We start from the raw sequence: 22,760 nt of genomic DNA, 5'->3' as shown, positions 1-22,760 counted from the left end.
TCTTTATTTCGTTCTCATCTCCATTCTTAGGTTTGTTCGTGGTGAATTTCCTTTGTAAAAGAGAGAAAACGAGGGGCGGGTTGCTTTGTGGGAGTGTGTTTTGTCTCTGCTGTGGTGGACAAAAGCTAGTTCCCAAGGCAGGTTGAGATTCTTAGGTGAATGTGGCCACCGAGAGGCATTGAGCGTACACAGCGGAAGATACAATAAAGGGTTATTGTATGAGAATGGAAGCTGACTGAATTTGCCTGACGCCAGGTGACACTCTTGCCTCACTAATAAAGAACATCGCTCCTTCCGGCACCATCTCATCTTGCTTTAGTGATCTTTCACCGTAATAGAGACTCGCTTCTTCGACGTTGTTAATTAACCTCTCTCCCCTCTTCGACAGCGTTTCGTCTGTGTCACTATCTGGCACACATTCTACCGCTCTGCACTTAGGGAAACCTGCCGAGCGTATAAAGGTAGCTGGGTCCTTTAGATCATTAACTCGACCTCAAAAATTCGACATGATTCTCACCTGAAAGATAATCCAAATGCTCATGAGTGATTTAAACGTTGCTGATCTTCATCTCTGTCTATTCACTTATAAAATCAAGCGAAGTTTTGTTAGGTTCATTCGGCCTTATTCTGACTACACACTTTGAAGCTTCCTAAAACGACAGTAAAAGCAATCCGAGCTATCTCCAATTGCCATTGCCATTTCCAGCTCAGGCTCAACCAGCCTAGAATACGAAAATAATGGTGCCCGGTGTCCGACTGCTCCGGTTTCGGCCTTGGGTGGGTCTACAACTCCGTGAATCTGCCCGAGCTGCCCCGACCGGAACTGTTGGCAGAAGCACGGAGGGGCGAAAGGGACGCGCCCAGTCACTTTCAGCTATGTTCGGCAGAAGCGAGAAAATCAGGACCTGCCCACGATCTGAATGAAGCGAAACCATTTGTCGGTCCCAAGTGTTGCTATGCCGTTCTCGTAAGAGGGAGTCATTGAATGCAGGGTTATTGATTCAGCAAAACGCTTGCCTGGTTGACGGGTTTAGCGAAATGAGACCGGAGATAACGAACGGCTTTTGATATCATTCGTCGCCAAACACTTGCGTATTACATGTTGCATCGCAGGAGAAACAAGTTCGGCCAGGATCCAGAGTGAGACGGCAGATATCTCGACTGGAAGAATTGGGCACTCACACAGCGACATACCAGCGCAGGCTCGGGATGTTCGCTCCGATGTGTTAGCGAGGATGAGCAGATGCGGCTACAAGATTGGCTGCTTAAAACCCGAGCATGTCTTGTTGCGGGATTCATGTAACGTGCATAAGTTCCTACTTTCTCAATTACGCTCTGTTGCAGGATCCGACCCCAATCATGAACGGGGTTCGGGTCGGACTTCAGAACCGTTGCGGCGCTAAACCCCAGACTTTCCGCCCAGGGAATCGACTAGGGAAGGCCCAGGCTAAGCTGGCGTGGTGCGGGTGGTGGCATGATCAACTTCGTTGGTCGATGGTCGCGCTGTGTGGTCAATTGCGGCTCGCAAAGCGTGATCCAAATCCTTAGAATGGGGCAAGGGGCCAACAAAAGCCCCCCAGACATGTTGTTTATAGGTTGGGGGAAATAACCATTCTGTAAGGCTGGCCCATTGCCTTTCCTCTATTATACCTTCCTTTCTATGTTGCCAATTAACCACAACTTTAGCTCAACCTAACCAAACCGTTCTCTTCTCAAGTTTGTCAGAACATCAAGTGTCTGCTAGAAGACCGGCTTGCCACTGCTTGGCACCCAAAAATAAGAGCATCTTTAAGAAATAGTTTTCATTGTGAATCTGCCATCCGCTTTGCTCTACTTTTAAAGGACGAGCGACAAGTCACTCCTTAGCGACTCACGGCAACGGCTGCCATTTGCCGTTACATTTAGTGAGTAAACATTCGATGCGTATCTATCAGTTGAATTATCTCCAAGTTTACAATGACGAAAGACTCATTCTAATCGCCCAAGGGCATAGTAGAAGACATCGTGCCGTATTCCCGCCCTGGTGCCAAGAGCAGTACAAATCGCATCACAGTAGTCGGCCCATCACGTACGCTTTCCCGACACTGTCTATGACTTACCTTTGTGGACGCCCTGTTCTTGACACAAGTCACCCAGTGTGATTGAATGGCAACGATATCGTCCTGAATAAGTGCTAATTGTTGTATAGACGCCTTAAATCATACAATGACATCCAATTCAACTGCCGAAGAAACCAGGCAACCCTCCGACACCCGTCCGGCAAGTCAGGCAACAAGCCATAACGACGAATCTAAGCCCCTCCATGTTTTACGGCGCGAGCCTACAAGAGAAGAAAAGACGGCAGAGGCGTACGCCGAGGGTCATGATGCCGACATCCCGTCCAGTCTGGGTTACGTGCTTGACGAACGTGGCGAGGAGAGACGAAGGCAGTCCATAGCAACTCAGAGACGATCATCTAATGCGCGGGAACCAAGCCTCGGCCATTCTGGGGCTGCAGACGTCGAAAAGGGTAACCCAACAACAGAGGATGGCGATGGTGGTGAAAGCTCTGAAGACGAGAACGTGGTGTGGTGGGATGGTGACGATGACCCCCAGAATCCATACAACTGGCCAACGTGGAAGAAAGTTATGACCTGCACCTTGATCAGTGCCATGACATTTGTTACTCCCCTTGCTTCATGTATGAGCTTGCCCCTTGATATCCGCATTCAAGTAAAGAACTGACTATTCTTTCACAGCGATTTTTGCTCCTGGTGTCCCAGAGCTCATGAAAGAATTTCAAAACGACAGCCTTTATTTGGCCTCCTTTGTGGTTTCAGGTAGGTCTATGTCTACCAGAGCTCTAATCCTTGAGATAATTGTGATGGAAATGAGCTGATCAAAAGCTATAGTCTACGTCCTCGGTTTCGCAGCAGGACCCTTGCTCTGCGCGCCACTGAGCGAGATCTATGGACGTACTATTGTTTATCACGTTTGCAACGTCGGCTTCATTTGTTTCAACGTTGGTGCTGCACTTGCCCCGACCCTCAATGCCCTTATCGTGTTCCGTTTCTTCGCTGGCATTTTTGGATCCTGCCCCATGACCAACGGTGGAGGTTCAATTGCCGACATGATCAGACAGGAGAAGCGTGGCCTCGCTATGTCGGTTTTTAGTATTGGGCCACTTCTAGGTCCCATCATAGGCCCTGTGGCAGGCGGATTTCTCTCTGAATCAGCCGGCTGGCGTTGGAGCTTCTGGCTTCTAGTCATTGTTTCTGGTGTCATCAGTATTGTCATGCTCATCTTCCTCAGGGAGACGTTTGCGACAGTGATTTTGGACAGGAAGGTACGACGCCTCCGCAAAGAGACCGGCAACGAAGTGTTACGTTCGAAGCTCGATATCGGTCTTTCTTCAACCGACTACTTCAAGCGTGGAATAATAAGACCTCTCAAAATGATTGCCTTCTCCCCCATAACAATGATATTGTGCGTTAACTCTGCTTCTTCGCTTACTCCTTCTGTTCACTTTTACTCTTTCTATCACGCTAACTAAGTGTATTTTTAGTGGGTTCTACATTGCAGTCGTGTACGGATATCTATACTTGATGTTCACCTCGATCACATCCGTCTTCATGCGAACGTACCACTTCACTGCCGGAACCGCTGGACTAGCATTTCTCGGACTAGGCGTCGGCTCCATGATTGGAGTGGTCTTTTTCAGCATAACTTCGGATAAATACATGAAGAAAAAGGCTGCCGAGGCGGACGCAGCAGCTGATGCAGCCGGCAAAGCACGTGAAGGTATGAAACCTGAATACAGGCTCGTCTCTCTCCCGGCCGGCGCCTTCTTCCTCCCCGCTGGCCTCTTTATATATGGCTGGACTGCAGAGTTCGAGGTGCACTGGATTGCACCCATCCTTGGCACAGCTGTTATCGGCATCGGTAATCTTATTATTTTCATGGCACTTCAGCTGTATCTTGTCGATTCATTTACCATTTATGCTGCATCAGCTCTGGCGGCAAATGCTGTTGTTCGTTCCGTGGCTGGAGCAGTCCTCCCGCTTGCGGGCTTGAAGATGTATGAGGATCTGGGTGTGGGTTGGGGCAACAGTGTCCTTGGATTCATTGCGGCCGCGATGTTGCCGGTTCCTTTCTTGATTATCAAATATGGTGAATATCTACGAACGAAGTACGAGGTAAAGAACTTGTAGTTCGCGAGTATAATAAGTGAGTGGCTTAGATAAACAAATGGTATAGATATATGATTTTGCAGCACAGGGCTGGGAACAGATTCACTAATCAAGCACATACTTCTTCTCTTCAAATCAGACCATGCTTTCACCTAAAAAGGTCTTGATCAAAAAGCTGTTGGAGCCTCAAGGTCCTTTCTTTGTCTAGTCATTTCAAACCAAACAGAAAGACTTCGCTTCAACCTATGACAATGTGCTGACTTCTGCCTTTCGGTTTCTCCACAGTTTTGTCGACACATGCAAGAATGTACTACTTCCCTTTCGTTGCTATTTACATTAGCTTTATAGCTTCGTCCGAACCAGACGACCTGCCAAAACCAGATTAGGTAGCTACATCAGATGAACACTGGACTCTAAGATCATAATTAACTTGCCGGGAAGGTGATATCTGCTTATTCATTGGTGTAAATCATACTCGCGTCAAGGGCATCGAGGCCCGTCATCGTCTATCACGGTTTAACTAGGTACTTTGATTCCTCCCATACGCCAGCGACCCTTTTTCTCATTCCAACATGCGCCTCAATTACAACATTCCAAGGCCGAGGTGCTCAGGGTCGGCCTTGACAATACGCAGAGTGTTGGTGTTGCCCATACCACCCTTCCAGCCCTGGACGACGACAATGGTGTCGCCCTTGCTAACAACGTTGAGCTCCAGAGCGTGCTCAATACCCCACTTGATGCGGCGATCGACATCCTCCTGCCAGTTGACCTTGCTGAAGTCGGGCTTAGCCTCAGGGAACTCGAAGGGGTAGACACCGCGGTACAAGTGAGCGTAACGGGAGGCAGAGGCGTTTCTGGTAACCATGAAGATGGGACAGACGGGGCGGTACTTGGAGAGAAGACGAGCCGAGTCACCGGATGTGGACAGAACAATAATACCACCGGCGTTCAAGTCGAGAGAAGCTCTCACAGCAGCCATGGCGCAAGACTCAACAACGCTGACGGGACGCTTGACCAGAGTGCACATCTCCTCGAAGTGCGAAACGTAGGGAATGGTGTTCTCCGCCTTGAGGCAGGCCTCGTGCATCTCGGAGACGGCCTCAACGGGGTAGCTACCCTTGGCAGTCTCACCAGACAACATGACACAGTCAGCGCCGTCAGTGATGGCGTTGCCAACATCGCTGATCTCAGCGCGGGTAGGGCGAGGGTTCTTGATCATTGACTCGAGCATCTGAGTAGCGCAGATGACAGGCTTGCCGGCTCTGTTGCACAGGGCAATCATCTTCTTCTGGGCGGCGAAGACCTCGGCAGCAGGAATCTCGATACCAAGGTCACCACGGGCAACCATGACTCCGTCGGTCTCTTGGAGGATCTCCTCGAAATTGTTAAGACCTTGACGGTTCTCGATCTTGGCAATGATCTGAATGTGCTTGCCCTCCTCGCCAAGGACGTCGCGGATGTCCTTGATGTCCTGACCTCTGCGGATAAATGAGGCGAAGACCATGTCAACGTTGTTCTTGACGCCAAATCTCAGATCGTTCTTGTCCTTCTCGGAAAGGGCAGGAAGATCGACATCGGTGTTGGGCAGGTTGACACCCTTCTTGGAGGAGATGAAGCCGTTGTTGCGGGCGCGGACCTCGACAGTCTTGTCATCCTTGACCTTCAGAACCTCAAAGGCAAGGACACCGTCGTCGACGTAGATGATACGGCCGGGCTCGATGACCTTGGTGATGTTCTTGTAGTCGACGTACCTGTCAAGGAGGGGTCAGCAAAAACAGGTGATGAGAGAGGCAAGATATAACATACATGTTATCAGTGTCGCAAGCAGTTGCGTATTGCTCATCAGTAGTGAAGTTCATGATCTTGCCAGCGGAGAGGGGAATGTCCTCATCGTTCTTGGTGTTACCGGTACGGATCTCAGGGCCCTTGGTGTCGAGGGCGATGGCGACCTGACGACCAGGCTGCGACTTCTCGGCGGCGCGAGCATTGTCGATGACGGACTGGTGGTACTCGTAGCTGCCGTGCTGTTGGTAGATGTACGGTCAGCAGACTGGCATAAGAGCGACGGGGGAGCAAAGGTTCTTACAGAGAAGTTCATGCGCACAACGTTCAGACCGGCCTTGCGCAGGGAGTTGATGGCCTCAGGAGAGTTGGTCTTGGGGCCAATGGTGCAAATAATGGAAGAACGGCGGTAGTTCTTCTCAGGCTGGTAGGCAGTGTCGAGGCTAGAGAGCCAAGCGATCTTGCCGCCAACGTCGAGGTGGTCCTGGGCAGTAGCCATTGTGAAGATTGCGGGAATTGGTGAGAAAAGGTAGATGTCGGAGGGAGAAGGGAAGATTGCGTCGAGGTGATGGAGGGTCTGCTACAGCTGTTAAATCCTGCTGGGTGGGGTACGGACGGTAGTACAAGGAGGAAGGAAAGCCGGCGGGTGTGCAGGAGAGTTGGGGAGTGTGAGAGATTTAAAAATAAAAATCAAAAAAACATTCAAGGAGGTTGATTGATGGGTAAGACCCTAAAATGCGGAATTCATGCAAATGGGAGCCTCAACCAAGATGTTTGTTGAAGGAAGGGGAAGAAAGGGCGAAGACAGTGGCCGTCACAACAGGGCAGGCAGGACAAGACACACGAGGTGGAAGCAAGAGAAATAATTTGCTCCCGTCCCAGCTCAAGTGAAGCTGTCTGATAGTGGTGGTGGTCCGCCGTCGGTGCTTTGCCTGTGCTGGCGGTGTCGGTGCTGCCACTGCGTCGAATTGAGGGGCAATTTTTCAGCCCAAATCAAACCAACGAGGGGCAAGTACCAGCACCGATCAGCCAATGCAGCAAGCAGCTTTGGCAGCAACGACATGGGGGCCCCACCGACATGAGGTGCCTGTGACAGCACCCTCGTCCCTTCCTCACCTCACCTTTCCATGACGGGACCCTGGTATTGCCCGTCTTGGAGTCCTGGAGGAGGTATGTGCACCGTTTGCTCATTCTCTCCTGCCTCGTCTTGCCATTTTTTCCTTGTCTTTTTTTGGGTTGTTCCACTCCCTTTGTTGAACACGCACGTCCATTTATAATGCACACCAAGCCGGAGTACACATAAATAGCATGCAAGCCGAAGCAGGTGAGGCAAGATCCCAAGACTAGGTGAGGTGAGGTGAGGTGAGGTAAGGTCCGGCCAGAGCCAAAGAGAGAGAAGAAAAAAAAAGGCCAAAAAAATCAGAGAGGAAACAGAAACAGTCCCAGAGGCAGAAAGAGCAAGGGGCAAGCAGCAAGAGCGACGCAATTTGACACTCACCTGAACCGAGCTGAGCAGCTGTTTATTCTTGTCAACGCTTGAGCACGTCGCTGTGGTCGTTGTTACCGTCGTCGTTCGTTGAACGGGTGAGTGATTTGGAGACGATGAGGTATCAAGAAAATAGAGTAAACAGGGAGATTGCAAGTGAACCCCACGACAACAATGTGAGGAGGGAGAAAAAAAAAGACACTAACGGAGATGGCGGGATGCAATGGAATATGATGAGGGATTTCAATGGCATTGTTTAGTTTCGGCCTTTTTTTCGTTTTTATTTTTCTCTCGCATTTCATTCCTCCCTCCCCTTCCCACTCTGCGACGGAGCTCCGTTTCTCTGGGCTAGGTGATAAAGCCTCAAACACTCAACAAACCAGAGCTCATGCTTTTGACACAGCTTTTTCCAACGGTAGCAGCAGCCCGACCCCTCCAAGCCCCTCCATGGCCACCACTCCAGAGCTGCCCCCACCAGCTAAAAAAAAAAGAAAAAATGGGCAAGCGTCGGTGGGGAAGGTTCCCTGGTCCACTTGGGATGCTTCTTCATACTCACCAAACGCCAATTGCAACTCTGGTGCGGTGCGGTGCGGTCTTGGGCTATTTGATGGAGTTCCTTAGAGAACGCTTGAGTGCTCGAGTGCTGGGGTGATGGCTGCGGTCTTGTCGGTTGCACTATCGGACGTTTCCACTATCCACTTGGATTTGAACCGCGGAGGAGCAAAAGTCCTTACCAGGTCCGGATCATCCAATCCCATTCTTGGTGACGCGAATCAAACTGTCCCGATAACTCAACCCCCGAGTCGCATCCACTCCGACGCCCTATCGGTGCCTTGGAGGCCGATAAGCCGTTGTTGAACTATTACCAGAAATATGTAATAAAGAGAATGGATTAGGTAAACAACACCCCCCACTTGGAGCTTGGAGCAGAATTGCGGGCCCACTAAAACACAGAGTTGGACTCAACAGGTACTTTGGGCAACCCCTAGAAATACCTCCCCAAGAAGTTACTCCCTTTTCCTTATCGTCTTATCGATGTCTCGCTGCAATTGCCCGGGTTCTCACCCACCGCCGGCCCGGCTGTAACCTGAGGCCGACTCAACAGGGTGCACAGTCCACTTGGGCCATGTACCAGCCGCCTAGGCACAGCACTGCTGCACCACTCACCAGCCTCCCGTGGGGTTCTTTTCACCTATGCAGGTGTCCATGCGAGCCTTGTCCCATGACAACACCCTTTGTTTCTTAACTCAGTAGCGATACCGCTTCCTCAACACCAACAAACACCAAAACCTGCACGGCAGAAACAATAATTTGACGACGACGAACAAAACCGAAAGAAGGAATATCTGACAAACCTGAATGTCCAAGATGGTTGGTACCGCCTTCCTCCCCTAAGTCTAGTCGGGCGAGCCATCTTCATACTCGCTCGCTGCCTAGCTTTCGACTTGCTTGCGCAGTCTTAACCTCCCTATAGCTCCTCAACTTGCTGACTTTGGGGTTGTGGTCGAAGTTTGGGCGTTTGACTCATTACGCATTCGATGCGGTTCTCTGTTAGTTCCATTCCTCTTCGTCGTCATCGTCTCATCGCTGACTCTCTTGCTCCAGTTTCCGCCTTCCTCGCTGGCATGAAGCGTTCGACCGGTTTGACGTGAGTTTCTTGATTCGGTTCAAATGCTATTGCCGTCCCAATCAGACTGCCCATGTTCTACGTCCCCATAGAAGCTAACATGTGCCCATCCTGGGAATCGTCAGGCCCAGTTTCAAGACTGACAGAGCCGCGGGCGAGAACAAGGACGTCTCGAAGTGGATCGACAAATATCTTGGTGTAGGCGAGTGGGTGATGGACCAGTCGGTTGCGATCGCTGGATCCAGCGGCTGGTTCGAGCGGACACGATAGGAGGACCTTATGAAACTCCCACCCCTTTTTTTCTCACGAATCCCGATGTGGCGACGATTTAACGACTATTCCACACCCCTCGTCTGTTCGGTCGGCCCTGTGTAAAATAGCGATGCGAGAACTCGGCGACTTTTTGGAGGATTTGACATGCGAGTGTTGTTCGGCGAGGTTCGGGTGGTCTGCAGGTTGAAGCATAGCCTGCGGTGGGCTGATCAGTCGGTGTTTTCGTTCTCGGTCAAGTTTCTGTTCCGTGAGCGTTATGAGCGACACTGAATCAATGCTGCTGCGGCTAAGAGACGGTATTGGACAGGGTGAATGAACGGGATTTCTTGTCACCCAGCTCTTCTTTATAAAAGCCTTTGGCGTAGGCTACCCTGTGTATCCTTACAACCGGACTTTTAGACCCCACTTTCGGGATCGTCCTCGTCGCAAGACAGACACATAGCCGAGGTTACCGACCAATCCAATGAGCCACAGTTGCATTCGACTTGTACCTACCCCAACTTTACCTTAATGCCTCGTGACGGGGGAACACATGGGAGAAGATGAACTGTGGGCTTGATGCAATTCAATTCCTAGTCATTCCGATAGACGCCGTCTCGAGTGTCACTTCTGGGGTATCCTGTCCTTTGTGCCCTATTCCAACTACTGCAATGCAAATCATAGAATGCATACTCCATCGCTTAGAGGTCTTCCCCGCAGCTCCTACATGACCCATACCATGTCAAAGCCAGTACTCTGTACTTGCAATTCAAGAGTACCTCACCACTTCTACACTCACTGCCTAACCGGTTCAGTCCAGACTGCTCTCGTTGCTGTGCTCTGCCAAGAATTCCGGTGGCACCTCGTTGTCACTATCTCGCCTTGACGAAGCGAGAGTTTTCTCGATGGCAGTGTGTGTCTCCTCATGCTCTTCTAGGCGTGAGAACAGCAAATCAGGCGGGACCTCGTTGTCACTCTCTTCGGGATGGCTTCCTACTGAACTCGTTTCGACAACATCCTTATGTGCAGGTTCCTTTTGACCGTCTCCATTCGACCAAGGCTCCTCAACACTGTCGACATGAGCCTTAGGCTGTGGAAGACTGCTCTGGAGCAGGCGCGCAGCTTCCCTAAATGCTTCGAGCTCGGCTCCTATTGCGCAGATTAGGAGATTCCAGCTATTCTGCTCTGCAGTCCGCAAATGTTCCTCAAGTTCCAAGATGGCCTCGCCCATCCTAGGTAGCATCGATTCGGCAGCTTCTTGCTGCGTCCGTGGAGTCTGTTTACCTTTGGACGTGGCATCGCCGCCTAACGATTTACGCAAGTCCTTTTCAAAAGTCGTGACGAGATTGATTGTTTCCTGCCACAATGCTGCCCCTTGATCGAGCGCCTCACGATCCTTGTCGACCTGTGCCTTTCGCTTCTGTAAAAGGTCCAGTTCACTTTCCCACCAGTCTCTCGCCATGCTCAGAGTGCGTCGTGCGGGTATCATGCGGAAGAATTCGGCACCCCCAGGCAGATCTTTCGTGTCGCTCATAGTCGCAGGCTCGCCACGCAACACAACATCCACAACGTCCGGGTCCAGCGGCTCGATAGGGGGTCGACGAAGCAATGAAGCTACCTCTCCCTCAACTTCCTTCAGTGCACCTCTGTATCCGCTTAATCCTGCCTCTCGGCGATTGTGGACATCCTCCATTTTACGCTCAAGCCACCGGTGACGGTTCCTCATCCCAACAAGTTTCTCCTCGAGCTCACGAATCTCCTGACCCAAGGATGAATGCTGCTCTCCAAGGACCTGAAGCTCCTTCGCCAGCGGCTCCTCCTTATCGTCTGCTAAGCTATGAAGCTCCGCTGAGATGCTCGTTTGGCGCGTATCCAGCTTGTTCAAGTAGGAGAGGGCCTTCTGACGTTGAGACACTGCCAACTCTATGTAGTCGTTTTCCTCGGTTTTCAAGTCGGTCAAAGCCGCCAAAGAGCGCCGCAGCCCGTTTCGCGCAGTTCGAAGTCCTTGTGGACCGGAAGACTTGGGTTGCCGGACAGGTATGATATCACCACGAGCTGTTGCGCGTACAGGAGTGTCTAGTGATGCCATCATTCGCGACTTGGACGTTGCGGTAGAATAAAATGTCCCCGTCGGTGTACTGCTCCCCGAGTCACTCCATGTGTCAAGCCCAGTTGACATTGAGGCATCAAGGGGTCCGCCGCCAGGTGATAGCCCTGTAGCCTGCATGTCGAGCAAATTCTGCACCTCTTTCTGAAGCACTCGCTCACGATGTTGTAGACTGCGCCATGTCGAGTCAACGCGGGATAAGCTCGAGGTATGCGAATTCTGATCAAATAGAATACTTCCAAACGTAACGCGGCTGGATGCCAACCCCCTAGTATCGTGGCCACTATGACTTGATCTTGACCCTTCTCGGGAATCACGCCTTCCTTGCGAAGCAGGCTGAACCAATATAGAGGCTGCTATGGGTGGAGGTGGACCGGTAAACATTGCCTTTGGTTTCATTTTCGAGACGGAGCCAGCCGGACTCAATGGATCGTCATCCCAAGGATCTGCAGGAGATGGGGAACGTATTCTGGACATTCTGGCCAGCGTTCTCGGCGTTCCTGGCAACAGAGCGTCATCGGGTCTTGGAGATAGCTCGTCGAGATCGTAGTCGTTCGCACGTCGCTCGTGTGAGGTGTGAAGGGGTAAAATAGGCGACTTGTTTCGGCTCAGCGAGAGTCGATCAAGAAATCTGGGGGAATCTGGGGCCATCAGAGCACATCGGTGCTACTTTCGAGGCCGTCGTGGCAGTTTAACAGTGTTTGTTGGAGCAGGTAGATTGGCGCACAAGCTGAAACTAAGGTGCACGGATATGGTACCTGATGCAGTCTGAATAGAAGCCAATATGCTATGTTATTAAAGAGTAAGGTAGTCAATGTTTGAAAGGGTATACGAAGATGATGTGGCACTAAATGCGACAGGCTGTTATAGGCAACACGGTTGGAATGTGCCAGCGCAGCGTAGGCAGATGTAAGTAAAATGCGAGGAAAGAAAGATAGAGCTCACGAGCTCTGAGCATGTGCCACAGCAGGCACGGGGCGGTGGTTTTGGACCAGCCTGCACCTCTAGTGCCAGCGTACCTATCCTACCTCAAGGTAGCTTAAAGTAGAGACGTCACTAGGCCGGTACGAAGTATCTTATCGCTGAAATAGTGGAGTAAAATAATTGATAAGGTGTAAGGAGGTATGTTGTAGGTAAGCGATATAATCACTTCGGTAATCGGGTGTCTACGCTGGCTACCTGTTGTCCGTAACCCACCCTCCCCTCACTTTTCACCCATGTCTGGCACGCGTAATTACTTGATGCCCAGTCATTGTCTTACGTTGGCTCGCTCGACCTAACTCTAACTCACGCAGCCAAAGCCGAGTCAAGACAAAGTCTCCAGTCTTTTAGTTTTCCATACGAACAGCTCCCTCTGGATCTCAAATGGGGATGGGCCCTCAATGTGACACTAAGAAGTCACGTCTTCCTTGCTTCCCATGTGTTGTTTTTCATTTTTGTTTTAATGGCTGGTTGGGCACTGTTCAGACGTTGTCTCGTCTCACTGGAAGGAGTTGCCATGCCTCATAAAAGAGAATCAGTTAGGTATGCATATCAGGCGCGGATATTCAAACATAATAGCCCAAACAATAGCCTGGCAGCTGAGGTGAGAGGCACGTACGGATGATATAGCATCGTACAGCAAGCCAGGGTAGGGGCAAGACAAGGAAGAGGAGGCAAAGTGCTTTAAATTTGGTGCTTGTTGGCCTCGGAGGCTTTACGCGACATCCCAAAGCATTTGGAACGACGCGCATCCCTATCCCAATTCCCCGTCTGTTGTCCCCATCAACTGGCCTCCCCGTTCATTAGTCAGAGTGATAACGTAGAAGAGCGATTTTTTCCGCTGTGACGACACAGTAGATGCGGCCGAAGCTCAAGTCAAACCCCTTGGTACCATCACCACTTTTTTGTCGTATTTGAGGAACACTACTTTGCCCCCTGCTCTGTCAGGTAACCTCTAGGCTGAGATAACACTTGAACGCCGTCTCCCTTGCCTTCACATTCCTGCCTATCGTTCTGGAAGGGGGTTATTTCCCCGCGCCTGGTGTTTTGCTTGTAATTCTCTCGAAGGACGGTATCTAGCCCAACCTTAGTCGATTACGACTGGTAAGTGTTTGTGTTTTGTGTTGCCCCAAACGCTCCTTTGGACAACAGTCTCTGGCCTGGGCCGCTGGCTCCACGCAACCTAACCTACATACCGACTTTACGACATCAACAGCCTTAACGATGCATTTCCTGGGCCATCGCCGCACGGCGTCGCAGCAGAGCATTGGTGAACAAAAGCAACAACAGCCGCATCAACAGCGTCACCACCAGCACCGATTGAGTGCAACTTCAGCGCTATGGCAGGCGGCACAGGCCTTAGGCTCCATTGGGGCCCCTGCCACGGCCGCCACAGCCGCTACGGCCATCGACACCCGCCCGCCGCTGCCCAATACACTGCCCTCATCGTCTTCCTTGTCAACCAGCTCGAAGTTGCAGTCACAGCCTGAAAACCAGCACCAGCAGCAGGAGCAGGAGCCTGGACAGCAGGAGCACCACAACAGCCACTATCAGCTGCAACAGCAAGAGCACCAGCAACGGCAGCAGCAGGACCACCACCACTACCTGCCACCCAACCACAACCCCAATCATCCTTCTCTAACAATTTCGTCTTCTCCAACTTCATCTCCTCAATTCTCTCAAGGAGCCGCGACTGCGACTGGGCCACCTGTGCCCAAGAAACACGCCGTCGCCAACTTCTTCTACGAGGACGACTCCGAGCACCTCCATCACCACGACCGCAATCTCAACAGCATCGCCGACGCCGCCGCTGCCCCTCCTGCCGCCCCTCCTGCCGCTACCGCTGCCGACTCCGCTTCGTCCCGCTCTCTCCAGCCTAATCACCCTCACTCTTACTCCCATTCCCATTCCCACTCCTACTCATACTCGCACTCCCCATCCTATCATTCCCTCTCCCACTCAGATTCCCGACAGCAGCGTGCTTCCATCCCCCCTGCGTTGCTTCCGGTACTACATGGCCAGCAGCTGCATTGGGATTCGACATATTCGCTGCCCGCCCACCCCATTGCGACTGAGACATCAGCGCCGACGGGCCATTCCTCCTCCGTCACATCGCCCTCCACGCCCTCTCACGCGCACTCTTCCTCTGTCGCGGCCATGAACCAGCAACCCCAACCTACACAACAGCAGCAGCAACAACAGCCGCCGCCGCCGCAGCAGCAGCAGCAACAACAGTTTCCTCCTGCTGCACCGCGCAGAACAGGCACCTACAGCTCGCAACACGACGAATTGCACATGCCTGCTGGCATGATCCAGCACGGCCAGTTGTCACCCCGCGAATACTCTTCAGCCACCACCTCCGCCGCTCCCCAGATCAAGCTGGACCAGGCCTCCCCGAGCGCCTCCCAGTTCCAGAGCACATCGTCGGTGCCCAACGTTCTACAACCTGGCGGAGCCGGTGGTCGTCCCCCCGCTATCACTGCCAACACTGCGCCTACCCTGGCCAGCATGCAACCCACCATGCCTCAGCAGTCTCAGGACTATTCGACGCCTTCGAAACCAAACTTGAACCTATCTCACAGCTACTCCCGCTCCTCCCCTGCTGCCGGTTACGAAGGCGCTGCGACATTTGCGCCCTATACCCCCACGACCCCGAGCGGGTCGGGCTCTCAATTCATGTCGCCGCCAGACCCCAAGTATAATGCCCCGGGTTCGCAGCGCAACATCTCCAACACCCCACTAGGCCTGGCTGATATCCGGCCTCGCGCGGACTCTAGCATGTCAGATGGTGTTCCTGGCAGCGTCGCTTATGAGCTCGCCAATGCCCAGCCCGGCACGAGCAATTATCTCGCTCCGTGGGCACTTTATGCATTTGATTGGTGCAAGTGGCCTCCTCAAGGCAATGGGGCCGGAAAGCTCGCCGTTGGAAGTTATTTGGAGGACGGGCACAATTTCGTACGAGCTCCAATGACCCTTACATCGTTATGGTTCTTCACACTGACATTCCTCCAGATTCAAATCCTCGATACCCAGATGGTGCCAACCCCCAATGACGTCTACCAGCCTGGCACTTCCAAGTACAATCTTGAGTTTTCAAAGGTCGCCGAGGCCACACATTCTTATCCTGTGACGCGCTTGCTGTGGGAGCCACCTTCCTCTCAGAAGCAGTCAACGGACCTACTAGCGACCTCCGGGGACCACCTTCGCCTGTGGTCTCTGCCCTCTGAAAGTCCCGCTTCGCAGAGCAACTCAATCAACCGACAGGGCAGGGAGCCTGCCGTCACGAAGCTGACACCTCTGGCTCTGCTCTCCAACTCCAAAACTCCCGATCACACTGCGCCGCTTACTTCTTTGGACTGGAACACGGTCTCCCCAAGCTTGATCATCACATCAAGTATAGATACCACCTGCACGATTTGGGATATTCCTTCGTTGACCGCAAAAACGCAATTGATCGCCCACGACAAAGAGGTGTATGACGTACGATTTTGCGCCAATAGTGTGGACGTGTTTGTGAGCTGTGGACAGGATGGCAGTGTCCGTATGTTTGATTTACGCAGTCTTGAACATAGTACCATCATTTACGAACCCACGGGCAAGGATGAAAGAGGTATACTTTTATCCGACTTGACATTTCAACGTGCCTTACTAACCCAAGATGTTAGATATCAATGGCGGGCGTATCAGTCCCACTCTGGCGCAGCAAACCATGTCCAACCCTCCCCCCTTACTGAGATTAGCAACCTCACCTCACGATACCCACTTGCTGGCTACATTCGCGCAAGACTCTAACGTTATCCGCATTCTCGACGTACGACATCCAGGCCAGGCTCTCCTAGAACTCCGAGGTCATGCCGGCTCTCTCAACAGCATCGAGTGGTCGCCTCTGAAGCGAGGCGTTCTAGCTTCTGGAGGAGATGACTGCCAAGTCCTGCTTTGGGACGTCTATAACAACAACCATTCACTCGGTGGCGGCCCGTCTGCCAACGGTGCTGGCCAGCCGGACAGCACGCGAAGCCCATTTGCCAGCTGGCAATGCGATTACGAGATTGGAAACCTCGCGTGGGTACCGCACCTTTCTAACGACCAAGGAGAATGGCTTGGAGTGAGTGCGGGTAGGGGACTCTGGGGCGTCAAGACATGCGGGCGGACCGGTGTCTAAAGGGAGAAGTGGCAAAGAGCAATAGTCAACTGACTGTCTTGCTACTACCCTGTCTATAGATCTGGCTGGTCACTTATGGTATATGCATCGCGAAGCCTGGCGTTTAGGAATGGGCCTTGATCCAACTGCAAAGAGGGATACTGTTCGCGAACCAAGACGTGTACCTGATAATTCCCCTGGGAAAGTACAGGTGACAAGTCATGCGTGCCGCAGTACAGGTTCGTAACCCAGTTGATGGCCACAAACAAAATCTTGGAATGGTGGATGGCTATATACCGGCGGGCATAGTAGGAAGGAGAGGTGGTCTCGAAATGTTATAATCATTGTGTGCTGCTTCTTTGGCACCAAACCAGCTGTAAAAAGCCCGCCCCTGGGAGACAGTCAGAGTTTTGCATGTGAAGAGTCTGTCAAGAGACCACCTAGGTTGATAACAGCTTTGCCCCAGATCCTCCGCTCGACCATGTCTGTCAACGCGCGGGGTACGCTCCCAAGCCCGTAGTAGTCAGACTCATAGACTACAGGTTGTACGCTGCCCTTCTCTATCAATGGCCAAAGCCCACTCCAGATGGCGCTATGTTCTTCAGGATATCGCCGAGCGCTCTCGCCGAATCGCTGTGTATTTTGTTTAGTACCAGGTGGATGAAAAACTGGAGTAAACAGCGATGCGACAAAAGAAGATACTTACATAACCAATTAGGGATACCTGCTTGAGGAGGATTCGATTCATCGCTATCATTTCCATCCCATCTTGTAGGCCGGCAAAACCTACAATCAATAGTTTACCTCGGTGAGCAATACATTTCAAGCTAGGTTCGACAAGGCCGACAGAGTCGAAAACTATGTCAGCACCTTTGCCGTCGGTCAACTGCAGTACTCGTTCCCACCACGTCGAATCTTGGGTGTAATCGAGACAAACGTGAGCTCCGAACCTGGTAGCCACAGCACATTTGGCTGAGGACCCGGCTGTTCCAATGACTCGGCATCCTAAAGCTACGGCAACTTGAACAGCCATAATTCCCAGTCCACCGGCTGCGGCATGTATAAGAACAGTTTGGCCACTCTTGATGCCGGCCTGGTTGACAAGTGCGGCGTAGGAGACGGGAAGTGTGGCAGCGATTCCCGCAGCTTCAGTAAAAGTCCATTTTTCTGGGATTCGGTGCAGAGGGGTTGATATAGGAATGGAGATGACTTCGCTGTACGAACCGGTACAACCCCCAAATACTCTGTCCCCGGCCTGCCAGCCGGAACCTGGTGGCGCTGAGAGCACGACTCCAGAGAATTCAAGGCCAAGGATAAATGGTGGCCGTACTAGAGACCGATTGTTTTGGTGTTTGCCTTTGGCCTAAAGGAGGGTGCTGTTAGTCGACAAAGTCTAGATCAAATGTTTTTCCAAGCACAAAGGGTCTACGAACATATAGCGTGTCCACATAGTTCACTCCGGCAGCCTTCACCTGAACGAGGATGTCGTCTGGCTTTGCTATGGGTCTATCGATTTCCGAGACTCTAATCTCGTTCAAGTCCTGAGCTCAATGAGTATAATATCTCATGATGCCTGAGCGGAAGACTGACGGTAACGAAATCGTTCATTACTATGGCCTTCATCTTGTGTCCCCGCGACAAAATGGATTAAGTTGACAGTGGGTTGTTCAGTCGCAAGTCATGGAGAAGACCATTAAGAAACTACGTTATTCCAATCATCCGAATGAGCTAAATAGTTGGCCAAGTTGGGACGGCAGTTAATTAGGCACTGGTGAGAACCGAGGCAGTAGCCGGCCCAACTTGTGGGATGTGCCTTGGAGAAACCAGCCCAGTACTTTGTTTCCCTTGCTTGCAGAACAATGGAACTTAGACAGATCCTTGGGTTACTGCGGCTTACCTAAGATGACGGAGGGTCCTTCTGCAAACCACCGCACCCGATTTATTACCCGCAGCATTAGCCTGCACCAGTAATCTGCCTCAGGTGTCTTTTGGCGCTAAACCCTATTCGGTCGAAACCTGGGCCTACTTCGCGTCGTGAAGGTAACCTTGGCTGAGCTTTCCATCCTCAGATCGCCTAGATTCACTTTCAGTCCTTGTCTTCTCAATTCAGCGGCCAGCAATCTGGTGGCTCTTCCCACTTCTCTTCCTCCCACATAACCTATTTAATAGAACCGAATCCCCAGGCACTTCCGCTGGTGCTCGCCCTTCTTCTCTTGAACACTCTGCTTGAGCAGGTTCAAACAAACCTCTCCTCACCTGGCCTTCTCATTCAATCCCTGAGTCAAGGACGTTGACATTGATCAATTATCTTGAAAATGGCCTCGAGCGACCACAACCGATTTGACGACTCGGAGGATGAGGATGATTTCAACCCTGCGCCTGCCGATCTCTCTGACGAGGAACCCGATCAAGACTCTGGAGACAGGCATGCACCGAGCGATGCGCGGGAAAGTAGCCCTGCGGCAGATGATGACGCTGCCGTAACGTCTAAATCTCGCGCAGTCGACGACGATGACGACGAGGAGGAGCAAGATGACGAAGAAGGCGGACATAACGACGATGATGACGAGGAAGATGAGGATGAAGAAGATGAGGATGATGTTCAGCAGGTAAGCTTTCCGCTCGCCTCAACTACTGTCCAGATGAAGTTTTGCTTCAGGCACTTGCGGAAGCTTCTCTGTTATGATTTCCCTAGCGGATCCCCTTATTCCTATGTGGCATCTTGGAGAGACTGCTAACCTCTGGCCCACCAGGGACATCGTCGCAAACGTCGCAGAGACCGTCGGGCTGTCTTCTTCGATATCGAGGCCGAGGTCGAAGACGAAGAAGACGGCGAAGATGAGGAGAAAGACGGTGAAGAAATAGAAGACTTCATCGACAATGCTCATCCCGACGACATTGCTGAAAGTGGTGGCCTTGATGATGACAGACGACACCGCGAATTGGATCGTCGACGCGAGATGGAGGCGAGCATGGATGCCGAAAAACAGGCCGAGATTCTTCGACAGCGATATGGCAACCGCCGGCCCACCAAGGGTTTTGGCGACTCGACTGTTGTTCCGAAACGCCTCTTGATGCCGAGTGTTGAGGATCCTACTATCTGGGCTGTCAGATGCAAGGAGGGCAAGGAGCGGGAAGTTGTCTTTTCCATCATGAAGCGCATCGAGGAGAGAATGGGCACCAAGGACGAGCTGGCCATCATTTCAGCTTTCGAACGCGGCGGCCCAACATCCGTGATGAAGGGCTATATTTATGTCGAAGCCAACCGTTCTACTGACATCATGGTTGCCCTTGACGGCATGATGAACGTCTACCCTCGATCCAAGATGATTCTGGTCGATATCAAGGATATGCCTGACCTACTTCGTGTTACCAAGACACCCACTCTAGAGCCTGGTGCCTGGGTCAGACTTCGCAAGCCGGCCAAGCACGCGGGTGATCTTGCACAGGTCGTTGACGTCACCGAGAATGGCCTAGAAGCTCGAGTTCGGTTCATTCCCCGTCTGGACTACGGCATGAGAGATGATGCCCTTGCCTCCGCTCTTACCAATGACGGCAAGCGGAAGCGCCCCATCGGTGTACCCGGTCCACGGCCACCACAGCGTCTCTTCAATGAGACAGAAGCCCGTAAACGACACCCAAGGCACATCCAAGGTAATCCGACAACCAAAGTGTGGACTTATATGGGCGATGAATTTGAGAATGGCTTCCAAGTCAAGGATATCAAAATTCAACAGTTAGTCGTCACAGACGTCAATCCAACTTTGGAAGAAGTTACCAGGTTTGCTTCTGGTGCTGAGGATGGCACTGAAAACCTCGACCTCAAGGCCCTTGCTGCTAGCCTCAAGGACAGCAACATCAATGTTACATACCTGCCTGGAGACGTTATCGAAGTTTACGAGGGCGAGCAGAAGGGTGTTGTGGGAAAAGCCACTAACGTGCAAGGGGATATTGTCACCATGCAAGTTACCGAGGGAGATCTCGCAGGCCAAGTTATTGAGGTGCCCACCAAGGGGTTGAGGAAACGATTCAGGGTTGGTGATCATGTAAAAGTCACCAGCGGCAGTCGGTTCCGTGACGAGGTTGGTATGGTTGTCAAGATTACCGAGGACCGAGTTACTTTCTTGACCGATCAAACCAACACTGAAGTCACGGTATTTAGCAAAGATCTTCGTGAAGCAAGCGACATTGGCGGACAAGGCTCTCTGGGGCAGTACGAGCTGTTCGACCTTGTCCAGCTAGATCCTACTACTGTTGGCTGTATCGTTAAGGTCGATCGGGAGTCAGTGGTTGTCCTTGATCAAAACGGAGACACCCGACAAGTGATGCCGTCACAAATCGCTAACAAACTCCCTAAGAGGAAGATTGCCGTTGCCGCTGATAGGAACGGTTCCGAAATCAGACTGGATGATGTCGTCAGGGAGTACGGTGCCCAACAACGCCAGGGTAAGATCATTCACATTCACCGTGCCTTCGTCTTTTTGCATAGCAACAACAACAACGAAAATGCCGGCGTCTTCGTCACCAAGGCCAGTAATGTCACAACCATTGCTGCGAAGGGTGGGCGCGTACTCTCAGCTGGTCCCAACTTGGACCAAATGAACCCTGCCATGAAGCGCAACCCCAGTGGCGCAGAGAATAAGATGGCACCACCCAAAACCTTCGGCCGTGATCGTGCGATTAACCAGACTGTCATCATTCGGAAGGGTGGTTACAAGGGCCTCTTGGGTATTGTCAAGGACGCTACAGAAACCCACGCTCGAGTGGAGTTGCACACGAAGAGCAAGACCATCACTGTGCCCAAGGATCATCTCAGCTTCAAGGATAAGAATACGGGTGCAAAGATCGAAATCAATGGTAGAGGCCCTCGACCGAACCAGGGAGGTGCCCCTGGAGGCGGACGTGGTGGTGGAGATTGGCAGGGAGGTCGAACACCAGTCGCTTCCGGTGGTTCGGAAAGAACTCCTGCTTGGGGTTCACGAAGTAAGTAAAAGACTATGTGAAATTGTGCGCAAACAAGTTGCTAACATGGAATAGCTCCCGCGGCGACTGGTGGCCGAACCCCTGCATGGAAATCCAGCAGTCAGGACTACTCAGGCTCACGGACTCCTGCATGGGCTGATGGCTCACGGACTGCTTACGGTGACGGCAACAGGACCGCATATGGTGGCGGTTCAAGAACACCGGCATGGCAATCCGGTGCGAAGACACCGGCACATGATGCCTTTGGCCTGGGATCCAAGACGCCGGCATATGGAGGAGACGCGTGGGGCTCTGGTTCCAAGACCCCTGCGTATGGGGGCTCCGCGCCTACTCCTGGTGCCAGTGGTAGTGATTCTTGGGGATACACACCGGGTCAGTCTGGCTATGACGCACCGACGCCTGGCGGAAACCTCCTGGGCGCACCAACTCCGGGTGCTCTGAATGCCCCTACCCCTGGCGCATACTCGGCACCGACCCCGGCTGCTGCCAGTGCTCCGACCCCCGGTGGCGGATGGCAAGGTGGCTGGGCTGCTGAATCGGCCCCAACACCAGCAGCTGGTGCTCCGACTCCTGCTGCCAGCGGCTTCGCCTCATCATCAGGTTATTATGGAGCTCCTACCCCAGCCGCGTACGGTGCACCAGAGACACCGGCTGCCAGCGGGCCTAGATACACTGATGACGACTAAAGTGCGAAGTGGCGACAAAAGTTGTGATGGGGTTGGTGTCTGGCCCTGGATAGCCGGCTTGGCTTCATGTTTGGTTAAAGAGGGTGAGCAAGACATGTATATTACCCGGCGTTTACATAGAAAAAGGGACCCGTGCAAGGATGTGGGCGCAAATCATCAGAGAATGTTCATTACATTATAGTGGCTGTTGTACCGTTATCTCGATCCATGGTGGTGTGCAATTTATAACATTGAGGCCGGGCATCGAGACTTGCTGGAGTGGTTTATAACCGCACATCTCTCGGACATGTCTGTTCACAGTACACCCCAGAGAGAGAATTCAAATGCCGGTTGGAGCAATTTACTTCAACCTCAAATGTGATATAAGGGACGTTCGTGAGTGGATGGCAATTTACCCGCCGGCTGTTATGTAGTCGGCATGTAAATCCCCTTGACCTTTTGTCCATTCTTAGTATCATTCACGTGGCACTTGCATCCTGTGAAGCTTCCGAGCAGTTTGTAGTCTCATAGGAGATGTTTTGGTTACTATAAGTTCAGACCATGCCA

At 52.1% G+C, this 22,760-nt stretch overlaps 7 protein-coding genes across 7 annotated transcripts; 4 read left to right on the top strand and 3 right to left on the bottom strand.

Annotated features, from left to right (window-relative positions):
• Window positions 1–2,205: 2,205 nt before the first annotated feature.
• CTRU02_209290 (bicyclomycin resistance) lies at window positions 2,206–4,190 on the top strand (the record flags this gene model as incomplete). The annotated part of the gene is made up of 4 exons (XM_036726874.2): window positions 2,206–2,680; window positions 2,739–2,819; window positions 2,892–3,465; window positions 3,545–4,190. 4 exons carry the CDS (start codon window positions 2,206–2,208, stop codon window positions 4,188–4,190), a joined length of 1,776 nt encoding a protein of 591 aa, XP_036581583.2.
• A 562-nt stretch (window positions 4,191–4,752) lies between these two features.
• Window positions 4,753–6,450, bottom strand: CTRU02_209289 (pyruvate kinase; the record flags this gene model as incomplete). The annotated part of the gene is made up of 3 exons (XM_036726875.1): window positions 4,753–5,920; window positions 5,976–6,193; window positions 6,256–6,450. The coding sequence occupies 3 exons, from the start codon at window positions 6,448–6,450 to the stop codon at window positions 4,753–4,755; spliced, it is 1,581 nt and encodes a 526-aa protein (XP_036581584.1).
• Window positions 6,451–8,796: 2,346 nt separating this feature from the next.
• CTRU02_209288 (DUF1748 domain containing protein) lies at window positions 8,797–9,334 on the top strand (the record flags this gene model as incomplete). The annotated part of the gene is made up of 4 exons (XM_036726876.1): window positions 8,797–8,808; window positions 8,912–8,987; window positions 9,043–9,085; window positions 9,190–9,334. The coding sequence occupies 4 exons, from the start codon at window positions 8,797–8,799 to the stop codon at window positions 9,332–9,334; spliced, it is 276 nt and encodes a 91-aa protein (XP_036581585.1).
• A 793-nt stretch (window positions 9,335–10,127) lies between these two features.
• On the bottom strand, window positions 10,128–12,074 carry CTRU02_209287 (autophagy-related protein 28; the record flags this gene model as incomplete). Its single annotated transcript, XM_036726877.1, has 1 exon — window positions 10,128–12,074. The coding sequence occupies one exon, from the start codon at window positions 12,072–12,074 to the stop codon at window positions 10,128–10,130; it is 1,947 nt and encodes a 648-aa protein (XP_036581586.1).
• A 1,554-nt stretch (window positions 12,075–13,628) lies between these two features.
• CTRU02_209286 (WD domain-containing protein) lies at window positions 13,629–16,566 on the top strand (the record flags this gene model as incomplete). The annotated part of the gene is made up of 2 exons (XM_070205236.1): window positions 13,629–16,014; window positions 16,070–16,566. 2 exons carry the CDS (start codon window positions 13,629–13,631, stop codon window positions 16,564–16,566), a joined length of 2,883 nt encoding a protein of 960 aa, XP_070060884.1.
• Window positions 16,567–16,947: 381 nt separating this feature from the next.
• Window positions 16,948–18,168, bottom strand: CTRU02_209285 (NAD-binding rossmann-fold containing protein; the record flags this gene model as incomplete). The annotated part of the gene is made up of 4 exons (XM_036726879.1): window positions 16,948–17,178; window positions 17,252–17,908; window positions 17,979–18,086; window positions 18,136–18,168. 4 exons carry the CDS (start codon window positions 18,166–18,168, stop codon window positions 16,948–16,950), a joined length of 1,029 nt encoding a protein of 342 aa, XP_036581588.1.
• Window positions 18,169–18,860: 692 nt separating this feature from the next.
• Window positions 18,861–22,214, top strand: CTRU02_209284 (transcription initiation protein spt5; the record flags this gene model as incomplete). The annotated part of the gene is made up of 3 exons (XM_070205235.1): window positions 18,861–19,154; window positions 19,290–21,528; window positions 21,583–22,214. The coding sequence occupies 3 exons, from the start codon at window positions 18,861–18,863 to the stop codon at window positions 22,212–22,214; spliced, it is 3,165 nt and encodes a 1,054-aa protein (XP_070060883.1).
• Window positions 22,215–22,760: the final 546 nt, after the last annotated feature.

Source organism: Colletotrichum truncatum, assembly GCF_014235925.2.
Source record: "Colletotrichum truncatum strain CMES1059 chromosome Unknown Contig_0006, whole genome shotgun sequence".
Taxonomy (NCBI): domain Eukaryota; kingdom Fungi; phylum Ascomycota; class Sordariomycetes; order Glomerellales; family Glomerellaceae; genus Colletotrichum; species Colletotrichum truncatum.
This window is presented reverse-complemented; position numbering and strand designations above follow the sequence as displayed.